This window comes from Ochotona curzoniae, unplaced genomic scaffold (genome assembly GCF_017591425.1).
Source record: "Ochotona curzoniae isolate NIBS_2020 unplaced genomic scaffold, NIBS_Ocur_1.0 scaffold_1037, whole genome shotgun sequence".
In the NCBI taxonomy this organism is placed as follows: domain Eukaryota; kingdom Metazoa; phylum Chordata; class Mammalia; order Lagomorpha; family Ochotonidae; genus Ochotona; species Ochotona curzoniae.
This window is the reverse complement of record NW_024467083.1, coordinates 17,822,994-17,840,238: the sequence shown is the minus strand read 5'-3', so window position 1 is coordinate 17,840,238 and position 17,245 is coordinate 17,822,994. Positions and strand designations below refer to the sequence as shown.

General features: G+C 58.7%; 1 protein-coding gene across 5 annotated transcripts; it reads right to left on the bottom strand.

Annotated features, from left to right (window-relative positions):
- Positions 1-5,221: 5,221 nt before the first annotated feature.
- Positions 5,222-16,373, bottom strand: AMPD2 (adenosine monophosphate deaminase 2). 5 transcript variants are annotated; one of them, XM_040998707.1, is made up of 19 exons: positions 16,247-16,372; positions 15,953-16,099; positions 11,126-11,256; positions 10,846-10,976; positions 10,485-10,553; positions 10,266-10,377; positions 9,864-10,050; positions 9,461-9,602; positions 9,248-9,337; positions 8,944-9,073; positions 8,583-8,777; positions 8,348-8,479; positions 8,081-8,244; positions 7,677-7,803; positions 7,415-7,578; positions 7,018-7,138; positions 6,603-6,776; positions 6,324-6,434; positions 5,222-6,188 (listed from the first exon to the last, which is right to left on the bottom strand). In XM_040998707.1, coding segments are annotated over exons 1-19 (2,538 nt in total). In that variant the 5' UTR covers positions 16,248-16,372; the 3' UTR covers positions 5,222-5,978. The 5 variants fall into 5 exon arrangements, with proteins under 5 accessions (XP_040854641.1, XP_040854644.1, XP_040854642.1 ...); XM_040998710.1 differs by lacking the exons at positions 15,953-16,099; positions 16,247-16,372 and adding an exon at positions 14,934-15,371; XM_040998708.1 differs by lacking the exons at positions 15,953-16,099; positions 16,247-16,372 and adding an exon at positions 14,934-15,088 and having other exon boundaries at positions 6,324-6,499; positions 6,593-6,776.
- Positions 16,374-17,245: the final 872 nt, after the last annotated feature.

The following is a 17,245-nucleotide window of genomic DNA, read 5'->3' as shown; positions in this document are numbered from 1 at the left end:
ATATATGTCAACGGATATTAAAGCTTATTTCCATCTAACCAGCTCAACTATCCAGCCTTTGCAGATGTTGTTGGGTGCCTTTCTGTCTAGCCACCTCAGCCCCTGTCCTGGTTTTCAAGCCCTTCGGTGGGAGTGGTACCCCAAGAGGGAGGAGCCCACTATATCCCTTCTAGGCTACTCCCACTCCAGGATTATGCATTCTCCAGGTGGTCCTGTGGTTTAACTTGACAGAATTAGCCCTGAGTGCTAGCTTCTGCCAGCTGATGCTGCGGCTAAGCCCAAACAACCCTCACCCACTCTAATTTTGTTTGCACCAGTAGGAACAATCAGCCCAGCCTGGCTTTTCCCTGATCTAATCCACATAAGGCACACAAGTGTTATAGCCTTGCCTAGTCTGGTCTCCCCTCATCCCAGCTCACGCTCCCCAGTGGGAGTAACTGTCCAGCAAGGGAACCCCTCCCCCATATTCCCCCTGCCTGCTCCACCCCCTCCCTTCCTGGTTCTCACATGTGCTGTTGGGCGCTGCGGTCACACCTGGTACAGGTAACTTCACCTTGGCATTCCGTATTGTGCACTGGTTTTCGTCACGACCGAACCTGGCTCGACCCACTCTCTGTTCCTGTGCTCGGATTTGCCAGCGGGTGATGTGAACTGGTCAGCCTGGTCTGCCCCCAACCTGTGCCAAATGTGTGCCAGTGGGAAACTTTCCATGGCCTGTTCTGGGCTGTTTCCTTTCATGCTTCTTGTGCTTACCTGCAGGGTCTGTGTCCTGCCAGAGGAGTTGTCCAGGCTCCTCCATCAGAACCTCTCTCAATGCCAGATTTTGCACATACCAGTGGGTCCATGGGCCAGCCCTACTCAAGTCACCTCCTGTCCTAGCAGGAACAGTGGCTTTTCTTGACTGGCCTTCAACCCAATCTGGTTCTTGGGGTTGGATGTTTCAGCCCAGCCACAGCTGGTCCATACCCACATACATTCACACATGGCTCAGTAGGGGTTGAGATCTAGCCTAGTCCATCCCACATCTACCCTGGTCCTCCAGGACACCAGGAGGTGTTGGAGTCTGGCCAGGCTTAGTGCATCTAGTCCCAGTCCACACTTGTGCCAAGGGAGATTACAACCATATCCTGATCAGAATGCAGCCCCCATTCCAGCCCATGCGCCACTTGATGGGAACCTCAACCCAACTGGGGTGTCACCTTAGCTCCCCAACTGGGCCTGTTCCCAGCCATAGATCACGTGCATGCCAGTGGTTGCTTTGACTTAGCTTGGCACAGCCCCTTACCTGTCCTGACCCCTGCCTTAGACACTGTGGCTTAGTGTCCCTGGCTCACGCAGACCAGTAGGTGCAGAAGCCTAGCTCGGCATGTGTTCCATCCTGGTTTCTAATTTTACTTATGGGCTAAGTTTGCTCAGTCTTGCCTGGTACACCACATCCCATTACCAATTCACACACTGGCCAGCCGTTGGAGCTACTTTGCCTAGCTTGTCCAACCCCCAGGTCTGGACCACATGTTCACCAGCGCGAGCTATGACTCGCCAGGGGAGTTTCCCAAGATCCTCCACTTGATCCACTCCCAGACCCAGTTCTCATACATGCCATTGGGTTTTAGGCCAGTGCCCAGCATAGTCTGGCCTTCCATTTGGCCTTGTATGAGCTGGTGAATGTTGCAGCTCGGCCCACCCCACACCCTATTCAGGATGCACATTCGGGTTCTGCTGCCTTGACCAATCCAGACTGTTGTCGGTTCCTTAACCTGTGATTGAGAGCAGGCTCCTTGGTCACATCTAGCTTAGTCCATCACCACTCCATCTCTTGAACTAACTGTGGGGCTAGAATTTTCACAGGGTTTGGCCCACACATCCCCCACAGAATCTACCCCCGGATATGGTTCTCTGGCGTGCTGGTTAATGTCGTGACCCTGCCTAATGTGACCCATCTCCTGACCCACCATCATGTTAGGTAATAGGATATGATCCTGCTAGGCAAGCCCCGAGTCTTAGATTTTGCATGGACAGGTGTTCGGTGGTCAGCCTTGTTCAGTGATTACAAGTTCTTCAAAGGAAAAGTTATTCTGTCGTTGGGAATCTTTAGGATTCACATCGCAGGAGCACAGTGGGTTCAACGTGGGGCTACAAAAGCAGTGATTCAAAGAACCAAAGCCCCAAGCTCATGCCCCTCCCCAATCCCATCCCCTGTCCAATGATGGCAGCAAGAGGGCCCCAGGCCTGCCCAGGCCCCCGTGACTTCCTCCCTCAGTGTACTCACCCTGAAGGGAGCAGCCCTTGGAGCCCAGGCAGGCCCAGAGATTGCTCACCACATGCACGCGACGGCTGGAATCAGGGATCCGAGCCTGGCGACACCCCGGCCTGGGACCCACCAGCAGCCAACAGCTAAATTAGACTTTCCAATAAAAATAAACGTTTTATTTATTTTTTCTTGGTTTTTTTTTAGTTTTATTTTTTAAATTTTTTTGAAAGATTTGTTTATTTTTATTGGAAAGTCAGATATACAGAGAGGAGGAGAGACAGTGAGAAAGATCTTCTGTCCGATGATTCACTCCCCAAGTGACCTCAATGGCCAATGCTATCCCAATCCAAAGCCAGGAGCCAGGAACTTCTTCCAGGTCTCCCACAAGAGTGCAGGGTCCCAAGCCTTTGGGCCGTCCTCGACTGCTTTCCCAGGCCACAAGCAGGGAGCTGGATGGGAAGTGGAGCTGCCGGGATTAGAACCGGTGCCCATATGGGATCCTGGTGCATTCAAGGTGAGGACTTTAGCCACTAGGCCACGCCGCTGGGCCCAATAATAAATGTTTTCTTTAAAAAAAAATAAATAAGGTAGCTGCTACTTACCTAGTGCTTGTTTTGTGCTTTATATCGTGACTGACTGACCCCAAAGCAATCACTAACGAAATGGACACTCTGAACCCACACTACCTATGAAGTTATGGAGGCTCAGAGGGGAAAGCCCGAAGCCCTGGGTCACAAAGCCAGAAAGGGACGGAACCAGAGCCACAACGAGGCAGTTAGCCATGACATTCAGGGAGAGCTGCGATGGGGGATCATGGTGACACGTACCATGGGACAGCACACGGTAATTAAGATCTACATTTTCAAGTCTTTAATGAAATATACAAAGACATGTTAAAGTAACTCTAAATGGGCAACACAACTAGGATCTCAACAATACCATTCTTTTTTAATTCTTTCCTATCGCCCTGCACGCACCAGGATCCCATATTGGCACCAGTTCTAATCCTGGTAGCCCCACTTCCCATCCAGCTCCCTGCTTGTGGCCTGGGAAAGCAGTTGAGGTCGGCCTGAAGCCTTGGGACCCTGCACTCACAAGGGAGAGCCCGAAGAGGCTCCAGGCTCCTGGCTTCAGATCAGCTCAGCTCCGGCCGTGGCAGTCAGGTGGGGAGTGAATCAGTGGTTGGAAGATCTTCCTCTCTGTCTCTCCTTCTCTCTGTATATCTGACTTTCCAGTAAAAATAAATCTTTAATCAATAAATGTATGTATATATGTTTCCACAATTTGTTCTGAGAAAAACTGTGAGAAAGCTGAGTACCAACTAACAGGTCCTGGGCTTCCACACTGGGAAAAACAGAGGACATGAAAGTGTAATAAAAGATCTGTTACACAACACATTCAATAAGCAAACAAGGAATCCTGAGGGCCCGCAAAGCAGGTCGGTCATGCCTTTAAGGGAACCTCTAAAACAAAGATCTTTTAAGATTTATTTGAGGGCCTAGGACAATAGACTAGTAGCTAAATCTTTGCCTTATATCTACCAGGATTCCATGAGCATGAGTTGGTGTCCTGGCTGTTCCACTTCCCATCCAGCTCCCTGCCTGGGAAAGCAGTGGAGGATGGCCCAAGGCCATGGGATCCTGTACCTGTGTGGGAGACCCAGAAGCTCCTGGCTTCAGATCAGCTCTGCTCCGTTGTGGCCACTTGGGAATGAGTCAGCAGATGGAAGATCTTTCTGTCTCTCCTCTGTATATTGCCTTTGCAACAATATAAATAAGCAAAAAATAAATCTTGAAAAAAAATCTATTTATTTGAAAGGCAGAACTATAAAGAGAGGGACACAGAGAGTGGTCTTCCACCTGCTGGTTCACTCAGCGAATGGTTGAAATAAATAGTCAATGTTATGCGAGGCTGAAACTTGGAACTCAGAGCTGCTTCTGGGTCTCCCACATGAGTACAGGGGCACAAAAACCTGGCGTTGGATCAAAAATGGAGCTGCTGGGACTTGTACTCGTATGAGATGACAGTGGCTTAACCCACTATACCACAGTGCCAGTCCTGGACAACTTTCTAATTCCACCTTCTTGTTTCAGCCAAAGCAAACATATGGCTCATGAGCATCAGGAAACTGGCCTCCCTGAATTCAACTCTCATCACCACGAAGTCATCATTCCTTGGGCAAACAGGGATCAGCATGTGTTGGGGGCAGCCCCGGACACCAGAGTCCTGATAAGCAAATGGCTAGACTTGCTGGCAAAGGAGATCTGGAAACGGAAGGGCCCAGAGTTGAAGCCAGGATGCATGGCCCCTAGGTAGGGAGCTGAGAGCTCTGCCCAGCGCACCTAGGGCACCTGCTGAGGCAGCCCAGAGCCAGCCCAGGACATTCTCAGACTGACTGCTACGAAAGCAGCTGCCTCCTCCCTGGCATCAGCAGGAATAGCGATGGCAAGCTCCTTGTCAGCGAGACAGGGCCTGGGCCCTGCCTATCTCCCTCTAGACAGCAGCCTCCAGACACCTCTGTGCCCAGCAGGCACAGGGGACATGGTGCAGTTAACGCCAAGTCAGAAGCTGGGCAGGTTCAGGCTGGACTCAGAACAGGCAGGCCCACTCCAGATCCTTGCAACAGGATGTGCCACACGGCCTGCCCACTGAGGGGACAAGCCTGGAGAGGGCATTCCAAACCAGCTCCCCATGACTCAACTCCAGGTATGTGCCCTCACATCCACCCAGCCGGCCCAGGAGACAAGCTGAAAAGAGCCAGTTCCTGGCACTAAATACCACACCCGCGGCCCCAGGGGTTCCCCCAGCAGGACAGCTGGCAGTGAGGGCCTAGAGGCTTTTCCTTATCAGGCAGCACGTGCAGAACAAACACCACCCTGACCCCTCCCCTCCTCCCCCCTTCCCACTGACTGTGCTGCACCCCAGACCCCCAACCTTAGGCCACCTCCTCTAACAGACTTCACCTTCCCAATACTTAAATATTTTTTATTTCTCATGCACTAGGAAAGAAGGCTCGTACAAAATACTGTATCTCACGGCGAACACTTCAGGCCAGAACCCTGCACAAGGAGGCTGGCTGGAATCCAGGTGTGGGCAGAGCTCTGGGCGTCACCCTGGGGCTCCCCACCTCCCAGGGCTGATGGCAGATTCGGCCCCCTTCCAGCTGCAGGAGCCCCCGGGACAGCCCGGAGCAACCACCCCCTCACACAGAGAAACGAGGAGCTGACACCACAAGTGGAGCAGGCGGGGAGTGGACGGAAAAGACAGTGGCTCTGCAGCGGTGTGGTCCTACACTTCCAGGCCAATGCATCCTCACAGACCAGGAGGTCCAGGACTGGCACCGAGCCTTGAGCCTGGCATGGGGGCACAGGCCCATCTGATCGCCCCTCTGCCATATACACAGGACAGGGGCCCGAGCTCAGATTTGTCCAGGCTGGACCCCAAAGGCTAAAGGGAGCAACCCCGCCCCCACAATGTTCACAAGTCCCTGTGGACACCGTAGACTCCGACAGGCCAAAGCCACCGACAAAGCCACCTGAGACCACAATGATGGCACAGCAGGCTCCCAGGCACAGCTCTCGGTGGGGTGGCCCAGGGACAGAACTGGTCAGAGACATGCGAGACAGAAACAAAACAGAGACATGCAGCAACTGTGGCAGAATAGGAGGGTCTGAGAACAGCAGGTGGCCATAGGGCTGGGATGGATCAGGCTCCACTCAGGGTCGGCTCACTGAGGCCCTGGGCTCATGGCGACACCCGCCTCCTCCGGGATGGTCTCCAGCATCTCACTCTGGACGGCCTGCGTGATGAGCGCCAGCTCCTGGCACAGAGTCTCGTAGCGGTACCCCACACGGATGTCTGGCACGTTGGTGCGCCGGATGTCATTGCCCTCAGGACCCTCCTTGGTGTAGTTGGGGCCCAGCCAGTGGCTCTTTACCTGCAGGAGGTGTTGGGGGTAGGAAGGGGGTGGTCACAGGACCAAACAGCCCACCAAACCAATTCCTGGGTACCCCCTCTCCCTGCCCCCCACAATGTAGAGGCCATGTGAAGGTGCATGCGGGAGGATGCCTACCTTGTGGGAGAAGCCACTCATGAGCACGCTGTTGCGGGCCAGCTCACACATGTCACAGGAGCTCAGCTTCCACACCTGTGTGGCAATGCTGTACTCTTCCATCAGCGGCTCCTGCAGAGGCCAGGATCCCTGAGACCAGAACAGGGGCAGGCCCTGGCCCCGCCAGCCCACCCTCTCTCCCTCCCCTGGGGGCTTGCTTTGTGGCCAGCCACATTCCACCTACAGGGGTGGGATGGCAGCAACCCATAGAGCCCCAGGAGGCTGCCTACTGGCTCTGACCTTAGTAAAGTGGAACTGCAGTGGGTCGTCTGTGGACAGTGAGACCATGAGGCCACGGGACAGGTACTCAGGCAGTGGGTTCCGATGGTAGCTAAGGAAGAGGCTGTTGTTGCTGAGTGGGGACATGGCGATGCCAATCTGCGCCAAGTAGTACAGGTACTGCAGGACAGGGGCCTGGGCAGGCGGGAAGGAGGGACCCTTGTCAGGCAGCCCGTGGGTGATGCTGGGAGCCAGGATGAAGGCAGGGAAGGGAGGGAGTCCAGGCTGAGTCCAGTGTGCAAAGGGCGAGTGACTGCCAGGAGCCGAGGAGCTGGGGTGGTGGGTAGGAAGCACACTCATTGTCCTGGGGAGGAGACGCCCCAGCTCTGGGCTGGAAGGCAAGCAGCTGCACGGGATGGGAGGTGCAGGCCCTGACCTTGCGCAGAAGCAGCCCGTGGGAGATGTTCTCGGCCAGCATGAAGGCTGACACCAGGTGGTGGATGGGCCCGGCCTCCCCGCAGTGCGGCCTCAGCACAAACGTGTGGAAGCCCCGCTGCCTGGAGAGCATGAAGCACAGGGTCAGCTCTGGGCTCCCCTGAGCCCCTAAGCCGCCCACAACCTTGCCGCTGCCTCTGCCCCAGCACACGCATGCTCTCCCACCAGTGACTGGGGACCTGGGATGAGGGGTGGAGCCCCAAGGACAGAGAAGAAGCCCATCTAGGATGAGGACAGGGGACCACATGTGGGTCAGGACTCTGGTGTCAAGGTCTATCAGGAATGAGTGAGCATGCATGCATGGCAAGCTGAGGCTCAGCACCAGACAGTGCAAGCACCTGCGCAGGTGGTTCAAGGTGGCCATGTTGGCGAAGGTGTAGTACAGGTAGTAGGCATACGGCGGGTTGTCCTCCTCCGTCCAGGCCTCAGGGAGGGGGCTTTCCATGTTAAAGACGTGATTCTCAGGCTTGGACTCGTCATCCACGCTGTCAAAACCATCCACCTGGCACAGGATCGCATGGTCAGGTCCAGCTCCATGCCAGGGCCCAAGGCTGGCTGTCCACCCCACACATAGCACCACTCCCGGTGCCAGCCACTCACGTGCTCCAAGAAGAGGTGCAGCTCTGGGTGGCTTGCTGGGTGCACTGTGGCCTCAAACAACGGCAGGAAGATGTTTTCCAGCATCTCCTGGAAGTTGGCCAGCTGGCCCTTGGTCCGGTAGACATCACTGCAACAAGATATGGCGCACAGGTGTGTGTGAGCCAGTGCCAGTGAGGGTCAGAGCCCCATCAGAGGGCGCAGAAGCCCGTCTGCATCACACAGGAGTGATCTCCCCACTTGGGGACAGCTTGGGGTGGGGGGTAAGCCACTCCGAGGCTCCTTCCCTCATGCTCAAATGAGCGAGGCTAGGACGGGGAGGCCCAGCCAGGCCTGGAGGGCAGGAGGCAGCTCCTGGGCCTGGATCATGGTGGTCCCCACGAGCCCTCCCAGTCCTGGACACTCACAAGAGGCGGGGCACCTGCACGAGCCAGCGCACATTGGGGGAGTGCACGCGGTGCATTACGGCCCACCGTGCCAGCTTGTCCCACTCGTCTCGTGAGCGCCCGTAGATGGAGAGCCGCAGCTCTGCGTTCTGGTATTTGCTCTCCTCCAGGTCCGACATCACCTCCTAAACGCGTGTGGAGTGGCAGGTCACCTCCAGCTCCCCGGTCTGAGCACCCGATGTACCCACCAGACTCCCAGCTCAGCACCGGGGCCTGTCCTCTCCTTACCTTGATGATATGAGCAAAATACTTCCCAGACACCCTGTTGTCAGTCTTGATAAAAATCTCTCGGAGGACAGACTCCCCAATGGGATTGTACTTGGCATTGAACTTGTCAAAGCGATGGAACGTATTCCGGTCCTAAAGGAGAGAGGGGGCAGGCTCTGACACTCACATCTCTCTGCCCCCAGCCCAGCCCAACACACTAATCCAGCCCCTCAGGTCAGCCCGCCCTGGGACCCACCGCGTGAACATCGAGCGTGTCCACGCTCAGGTCGTAGGCCGTGAGGTTCATGCTCTCGAAGACCTCCCGCAGCGTCTGCTCGCGGCCCTGCTCCACGTGCACGATCTCCTCCAGGTGCCGCTTCATTGCCCGCTTGATGAAACGTAGCAGGTGCTTCTGGTTCATGCAGGATGAGGCATGGATGTGTGTGTCCACCTGGGGAAGGAGGGAAGAGAAACCACTGGGTCCACCAAAGGCCAGGAAGGCATGGAGCACAGCCAGAGGATGCAGGAGGACTGTCCCCATGAGATGCTGCATGGGGGGTCCTCAACCCTGGACAAGGAGGCTGCACGGAGGGGCAGGCGGCAGGGAGGGGGCCCACCTTGCGGATGTTGTAGAAATCACGATGTGGCACTTTCTTCTGGGCGGCCAGCTCCTTCATCTCATTGAGTAGCACATGCATCTGGAACTTGGAGCTCAGGTACTGCAGCCGGCGGTAGCAGAATGACTTGCTGGACCAGAGAACAAGGCAAGGACTGCAGCTCTGAACCCCAGGCAGCAGAGCCCCAGGGGAGGGGCTGCCAAGAGGGCTACAGACTGAGGCACATGTGTGGGGCTCAGGGGTGGGCGGAACCAGGGCCTTGAGGACCGGGGCTGGGGGCAGTCTGTAAGGGGGAGGGACTCACATGGGGCCATTGATGATCAGGGCCATTAACACGTTGACATCAGCGACAAACTCCTGCAGGTCAGGGTAGGGCAGCTCCACCTCTGGGCAACTGGCATACAAGGGTAACTTGGGTTAAGAGAAGCCAGTCAGGCCCCGGGATCCCTCCCAAATCTGTACAGTTCCCACAACCAGCACCATTCCCCCACCACAGCATCCTGCCTGCCCTTCTTACTGCTCATCTGGATCCTTGCGGGTATAGACATGAACCACGCCACGCACCATGCGCAGGCCTAAGCCCAGGTCGCCAGGCATGGTGCTGGGCTCACAGCGCTCATAGGGATGCTGCTCCAGAGCAGGAGGGTGCACGGGGGCATCTGCAGGTGGGGAAAGGGCAGCATCAGGGCCAGGATCCCTCAGGTCACCAGCCCCCCAGCCCAGAGGGCCCTGTCAAGGGTGCAGGAGAGCGAAGGCCACAGCAGAACAGCCCCCCTACTCCCAATCCCCCAGGATGACTACGGGAGCCTGGCCTGGGTGTCAGAAGCAGGCAGGGCTGAGCCAGCTGCACGGGACTCTTGGCTCAGGGAAGCCCAGAACAGGGCACATGGGGTGGTAGGAGGCAAGGACAGGGGTCCCACCAGCAGAAACAGGGGTATCGGGGCCCTGCTCGTAGGTGCGCGTCTCCAGGGGCTTCTCGGCGAGCTGCTGCAAGTAGCGGCGGGTGGTGGGGCAGAAGCTCTGCAGTGACAGCGCCATGTACTTCTCCCTGATGAAGAGCGCCCGCACCACACTCTTGGCTGCATCCAGCAGGTCTGTGAATGGCACCTGGAGCCCACCACACCAGCTCACTCACAGCTCCCCTACTTTCCCCAAAGCCTTACACCGGACCTCATGCTCTGCCCACCCCCCGCAGGGCCCGACCCTTCCCACCACAGGGTGAATGAATACCTCTATCACTCCAGAGAATACCCAGTGGCTCCTGGTCAGCCTCTACACTACCCCCACCCTCGGCCTCCCAGGTACCCTGGCCTGTAACTCACCCCACACTTTTCCTCCCCAGAAATGGTGACCCGCTGAAATTCCCGCTCCAGCATCACATCACGCTCCCGCAGGCCCCGGTCACCCTGCCCCTCACTCTGCTCCTTGTAGAGCCTAGAGGGAAGGGCGGGCAGTGGTGTCAGTGGGGGAGCCAGGGGCCACCACCATAGCGGGTGTCAGCTGCGGAGCGGCCCCCTCCCATGCCCCTTAGCCCTCCTCACTGCAGGTCTGAGTCACTGTCCGTTTTCAGGAAATCTTGCTTGGCTCGAAGCAGGATGTCCGGCTCCAGCCTTGAGGATAAGGAGAGGAGAGATCAGAGATGGCCAGGGAGGGGCCCACATGGTGCTGGTTGCTGCAAACCTGTTGTCCCAGCACATTCTGCAGGCAGAATTGCAGAGACCTATGCTAACTCCCACCATGTCATCCAGGCTCAAACCTGACCTGGAGGTCTGGCAGCCTGAGTCCCAAGAGTGCAGGAAAACAGAACTGATCCCAACACAGCTTCCTGAGCACCTCAGAGAGAGCCAGGGCATGGGGAAGGCAGGGCGGGGGGGGCAGGGGGCGGAGAGGGAGGGGGCTCACTTGACATCCTGGCTGATCTGGCGCTCCAGCCTCTGCCGTCGCTCCTCCAGCTGCTCAATGGGGCTCTCCTCCGGGAACTCGTAGGGGGCGCTGCGGAGCTCGCTCTCAGCCAGCGAGCGGGTGAACAGTTCCTGGGAGAGCAGACCTGGTCAGCACCCCTCAGCCCTGCAGGGACACAGGGCACCTGGGAGAGGCCAAGGACCAGGGAGGGAAGGAGGGAGAGCAAGCACAGGCTGAGGCACAGGGGCGGGGGAGCGAGGGACACAGGAGTGGCGGATACCTCGGCGATCTCCTTGCATTTGCCATCCATGGATGTGCGCAGGTCCAGCGGGAAGTGCTTAAGGCAGGGGGCAGGGCCCGGCAGGGAGCGAGCTGACTGCAGCGGAGGCGCCCCCAGACTACCCCGAGCCTCTGTAGAGACAGGGATGCCAAGGGTTCATGGGGTACAGGGGCAGGGCCTGAGTGGCCCCCAGAGACCCCCAGCTCCTGCCCATCCCAGGCCAGTGCCAGAAGTGGGCCATTCCTCCACAGAGGCTGAGGGAGGCCAAGGAACCAGTCCCTGTGGCTTCCTAAGCCGCACTCAGTGAGGGGGAGCACCTGAGCCTATAAGACACAACAAACAGATTCATTCACTACCAAAGGACAGACCTGAGAATTTAGGCACAGATGCACACGCAGGCCAACACACATGCAAAAACATCCAGACGCACATACACAGGGACACACAGCAGCACTCCCTAAGGGCCAGGGCTTTGCACCAGAGGGCCCTCGCTGACCCAGCTCACAGCTGCTCTGGATTAGCAGTGCTTCCCCCCAGGGGGGCAGAGCACGGCCATGCCAACCTGGGGAGCAGCCCTCAAGGGATAGGCAACAGATGACTTGGTTGGTAGGGGAGCCCTGCCTCCTCCCTAGGACACCACAGGGCTGCCAAGATGCAGCCAGCCCAGCCTGTACCTCCCACTGCTGGCTGCTCCTCCAAAGGGAGCTGCCACAAACAAGTGAGTGCCACTCAGAAGACCCAGGATCTGGGCCAGAGGCCCCAGGAGGGTCCCTGGGGAAGGGAGGAACTCAAGCCACAGCCCTTCTCCATCAAGGCCAGAACCCATCATCTGCGCCACCAGCAGGCTCATCACACTAGGGGCCTCGAACCTGCCTCCTTGAGGGGCTGCTCAAGCTCCCTGTTCACCCCAAGTGACCCCCTTCCCTGGGCTCAGCAGCCGCAGGTCCCTAGGAGGAAGCTCTATACACCCCACCTTAACCCCCACCCCATCCCCAGCTCTCCTTCCAGCACCTTCCTTTCCCTCCAGTTTGCTTAAGAACAAACTAGAGGCTGTGCCCAGGTAACTTGCATTAAAGTCTCCTGGGCCCATTTCCCAGTCCTCCAGGTCTGGTCCTCAGACTGGACAAAGGGAAGAGGGAGGTGCCTTGTCCCAGATTCAGAATCCACCCCCTGCTTACTCTGCTCCCTGCCTGACCCTACCTGCAGTCCAGGCAGTCTGGCCAGCAGCCCCGTGCCCCTGGCCTGCCTGTTGGTACACTGAAGCTTCAACCAGTCCCCCAGGACGGCCAAGGGGCCGGCATGGGCTGTACCAAGTGCAGCTGCAGGCAGGGGAGACCAACCCCGGGACAGCCAGGAACAACCGGCTGAGGAGGGGGATTCAGGGTAGCCTGGAAATCGAGAGAAGGAGCATCTGAAATGGGAGGTAAGAGGAACTCCTGGACCAAAGTGGGCCTTAACCTCTGCAGGGCCAGCCAGAGTCCAGCCGAACACAGGGCCCCCAGGGGAGATGCGGGGCAGGCTGATGGAGGCAGGCAGGCTGGCAGGGAGGGGCCAAGCCTCCTTAAAATCCACTGCCCTAGGGGACAGAGCATGGGCAGGACCCAGCTGGCCAAAGGGCAGGAGGGGAGAAAAGGAAGGGGAACAGCTAGTTGTTGTCTACAGCCATACTACCCTGAACGCACCCGATCTCGGAAGCTAAGCAGGGTCGGGCCTGGTTAGTACTTGGATGGGAGGAAGGGGAACAGCCCTGCTCCACTCCATACCAGTTTCCTCTGCCTGCTGGCCTTGCTGGACCCCACTGTGCTCTGGATCCTGACCACAGGGTCTCCCAGACGTGGCCTTAGCTGGAAAGAGAAGCCAGCTGGCAGCTGGACAAGTGGCCCAGTCCAGTTCCTGTGGTTCCCCATTGCTGCATGCCTCAAGGGCAGATGCTGTCACCCCACCCAAACCCAATCCCCACCCTGCTCCTGCCCCTGCCCCCGCCTTGGGGCCTCCAGCCTACTGGAAGAGTTCAGGAGCATGGAGACTGAACTCCACAGGACTCCCACATCATCCTGCTCCCACTCCCTAACAAGCTCTAGCTCTTGGACGCAGATTTCAAGTCCTGACTCTGAGCTGGGTGCGAAGTGGTCAGTCCCTGTCCAGCCTGGTGAGACTGGGTGAACCCAACCTGGGCCTGAACCCCAGGCTCCACTCACTCTCCACTGTGCACAGAGAGCAGGGAAAGGCAGCAGGGGTTCAGAACTCCACAGGCAAGGGGGCAGATAGGTGATTCTCTCTCTACTTGGAAGAGTACTGGAGAGGAAGCTGAGAATCAGCCCCCACCCAAGGGGCAAGGCCTTGGCTGGCTCAGAATTCTAACCCCTCTTCTGCCCTCCCCACCAGCAACTTCTCCCACACAGGGTCCCAGCGACTCCAAACCACTTCCCAGAGTCGGGTCACTGGTCACTCCTTGGGGACTGCAGCAACCCACAGTCCTAATCTCACCTTGGCCTCCCTAACAGGTGGCCTGGGCCTCCACATTAATGCAGAGGGGAGGGAGGAGCAAGGGGAAGGTGGATTAAGGGGACAGCTGTGCAGGGGTCACTGCAGGTGACCTGGCAGTAACCTCTGGCCAAGCCTAGGAGGCATAGCTGCCTGCAGGCCCCTTCTCGTGGGGCCTGGGGTAGGGGTTTATGCCCATGGCAATGCGCAGATGCACACTCCCCCAACTCACCCAGGGGAGTCCAGGATACCCTGTCTACCATCAGCAGGACTGCCTCAATGGACAGAGACGTGCCCAAGGCTATGACCCAAGACGCCAGATATCCCACCTCCCCCACAGACCCCATCTGACTACCCAAGGAGCTCCTGCTCAGCAATAAGGCACCCAGGACAGAGGGAGCAACGCCCCAGAAACACACAACTCCAGAATGCCCAGGCCTGGGCAGACACCCCCAGGATACCACAGACCTCAGATCAGGCACAACAAAACCCCACAGGATGTTGGAGCTAGACATAGCAACAGCTGGAGGAGGGGAAGCGTGACCCAGTGACCCAGGCAGGGGAGGGTCCTTCTTTAGGCAAGGGGTAGGGGGTAGGGGGCAGCAGACTGCAGGCAGGCACAGGCTTGGCAAGCACAGACCCAGTCATCTGCACCTCCTACAGATGCACACTGCGCACCACACCATCTGCTCCGAGCACTGCAGATGCCTACAGCTGGGGAGTGCAATCAGAAGGTGCAGAGGCCACACACAGCACCCTCAAAGACGCCCCACACCCCCAAGGAGGCTCACAACCCCATGACAGCATTGAACAAGCAGCAGAGGCCAGAGACCGCCATCTGAGATGCCCGTGTCAGAACCCCCTCCCCTAGAAGGTCATGCTAAATGTTGGGGAGCCCATAGAAAGAGGAACTGAAGTAGCCATGAGAGGAAGCAGGATAGAGACTCAGATCCCCACAGGGTGACCCATCCGTCAACCAGGCTGCCCCTCCACCCCTCTACTCCATTCAAGTACACGCCTCACATGCAGTCTTTGCCCATGTACAAGCCAACACGTGTGCACACACACCCACATCCACTCCTTGTTATGAACAACATCACCGACCATCCCTGACATGGAAACCTGTCATCCTCCCCCAACACCTCGCCTCCCTCCCTCCCCACTCCACTTCCAAGTCAGCCAGCCCCGGGAAGGGGCGGGCCCAGGCACCAACCACAGTGGTGGGGACAGGGGGATGAGACAAGCCCTTCTCCGAGGGGCCCGGGCTGGGGACGGTGGGTGAAGGGGCTGAGCCGGTGCCTGAGGAGAGCAAGCCCACACTCACCTGGCACTGCCGCAGAGACCTGCAGGCTGCCCCGCTTCTTAAAGGGACATTTGGCCTTGGACTTGCCTGGGCCAGATGGGTACGATGCCATGGCTGGAGCCACGGCGGCGACCGCAGCCGCGGCGGGGGAGTCGGAGCACCGGCTGGGGCCTGGCGCTGCCACATCCAACCCCTTCCTCCGCCCCGCCCCCAGCGGGAGTGACTGATGCAGGAAGCAGCGCCCCGCAGGCGGAAGAGGCCCTGGCCACGATTCCTGATGTTGTCTAGGCAACCTCGGCGAGGGGGGCCTCCATCCCTGCCCCTTAGCCCTCCCCTTCCCTCCGCGGTGACGAGTGACTGCCGGCGGCTGGGGAGAAGGGGACGGGGTGTGCAGAACGAGGGGGGGGGGGGAGCCTACAGCTCTCCACTAACCGCGCCATACACGCACACACTCAGCACCCCCCCCTTTTTCTTTTTTTTTTTTGCCAGTGCTCCAAAGCAAAGAAACCAAAGTCCAGGCTAGCGGTCCAGCTAGCCAGCCTGGGACAAACACGGACTCCCTCAACTCTCCGTAAATATATTACATATATTATTATATATGTGTGTGTGTGTGTATATAGCGCGCCCGAGGCGAGGCCCTCCTCCTGCGCTTCTCCACCTGATCCCCTTGCTCCAGGGGCAGCCCAGCTCGGGGAGGAGGGAGTGGAACGGAGAATCCCAGCCCGGGAGGGAGGGGCCTGGTCTTGGGAAAATTCCACGGTCCGGCAGAAGCGCCCTCCCAGGAAGCCAGGGGCGTGGGGAGGCAGGGCCTCGCCTGGGGTCTGCGCAGGAGACCACCGAGGGCCTCCTCCGACTTTGCCTCCGGTGCTCCAGCCCTCAGGCTCTGCTTCCCCGGGCCCCTTCAGAAGCAGCTGCCCCCTTCCCCAGATCCTGCCGGCTGGCGCCAGACCTCCCTCCCACCCCCCGTCACCCTTGCCACAGCACCTCTCTGCCCAGAGACCCTCACCCCTCCACCCTCAACACGTGTGCAACACACTTACCCGAAGCCATGCTGCCCGAATCCCGCGGCGCACTGGGGGAGCCGCCCGCGCGGGGCTGCACAGCGGGGAAGCCGGGGTCGTGAGGGAGGGGAGACGGGCTGGGGCCCACACCCCGGCCAAGTCGCTCCAGAGGACCGTGCCCTGGCACTGAGATGGCGAAAAGAAGGCAGGTTTGCTATTTCTTTTTCAATACTCTCCTGCCGGCTGCAGGCGAACCCCAACCGACCTAGGCGGACCAGCTGGCCTCGGGCGACCCCCGGCGTGCCGACCCTCCCTCCCCAGCCAACCGCGTACTGGAGAGGCAGGCAGTCCACGTGCTCCGGCGGCCAGCTGGACCCGGAAACTCGGCTAGCTTTCTCCCCACGCGCCTTGGCTCGGTAGGGGCCGGACTCGCCTGGCTGGCCCCGGGCGGCGGGAACACGCAACAGGTGCGACCCCACCTGAACCGCGCCGGCGCCGCGCCAGCCTCGGAAAGCCCCGCCCCCGCGAGGCCCCGCCCACACCGGGGCTCACCCCAGCGAGGCCCCGCCCACGCCTTTTCCGCTCTCCGCGGGCACCACGTGGGCGGCTCACAGCGCGGCGGGTCTGGCCTGGGCTCGAACCCGGGGCCAGGAGTGAGCGCCCCCTGCTTCCTCGTCTGTGAGGTGGCACGGAGTCCCCGGAGTTCTAGTGAGGGCTGCAGGGGCTGGCCTCAGCTGGCACAGGGCGGGCATAGCCAGGGCCCTGGTGAAGGGTCGCTGCGGTCCGGCCCCTCCAGCGTCGGCTTGCCCACCCCGTCGTCCGTCCGTCCGTTTCACTCCGGGGCAATGTGCCCTGCGGTCTGTCGTCCCCTCCCACGTGCATAGCAACTTGTCTTTCCTGGTACTGTTGTGCCGGATTTTGAAATCTCCAGAAAATCATTAAGTCTGAAGCCGGTGCTAAGGCATGAATGAAGGTGGTCTATTCAGGTTAGGCTAGGTTGCCCAGCCCCCTCCCACAGCCCTGCAGGGCTGGAGGGGGAGGGGCAGCCACAGCCTAGGCTGCTGCAGGATCAGCAGGGAGGGCGAAAGAGGAGAGAGAGCCCCCAGGTTGAACAGCCCAGGGTTCTGATACATTTCAGGCTATTAATTATACAGTCATGATCTAGCTTCTATTGGTGGGTTTAAAGCAAGCAACTTTCAATAAGTACAAATTGATGGGCTGTAGAGCAGTGAATCTTATCAAACACCAGGTACCTCCTTCCTGAGGAGTGGTCTGCCTAGTGACCTGCCAGGTGTCCTGCCTGGAGTCACATAGACTATCAGGCCTGGAGTT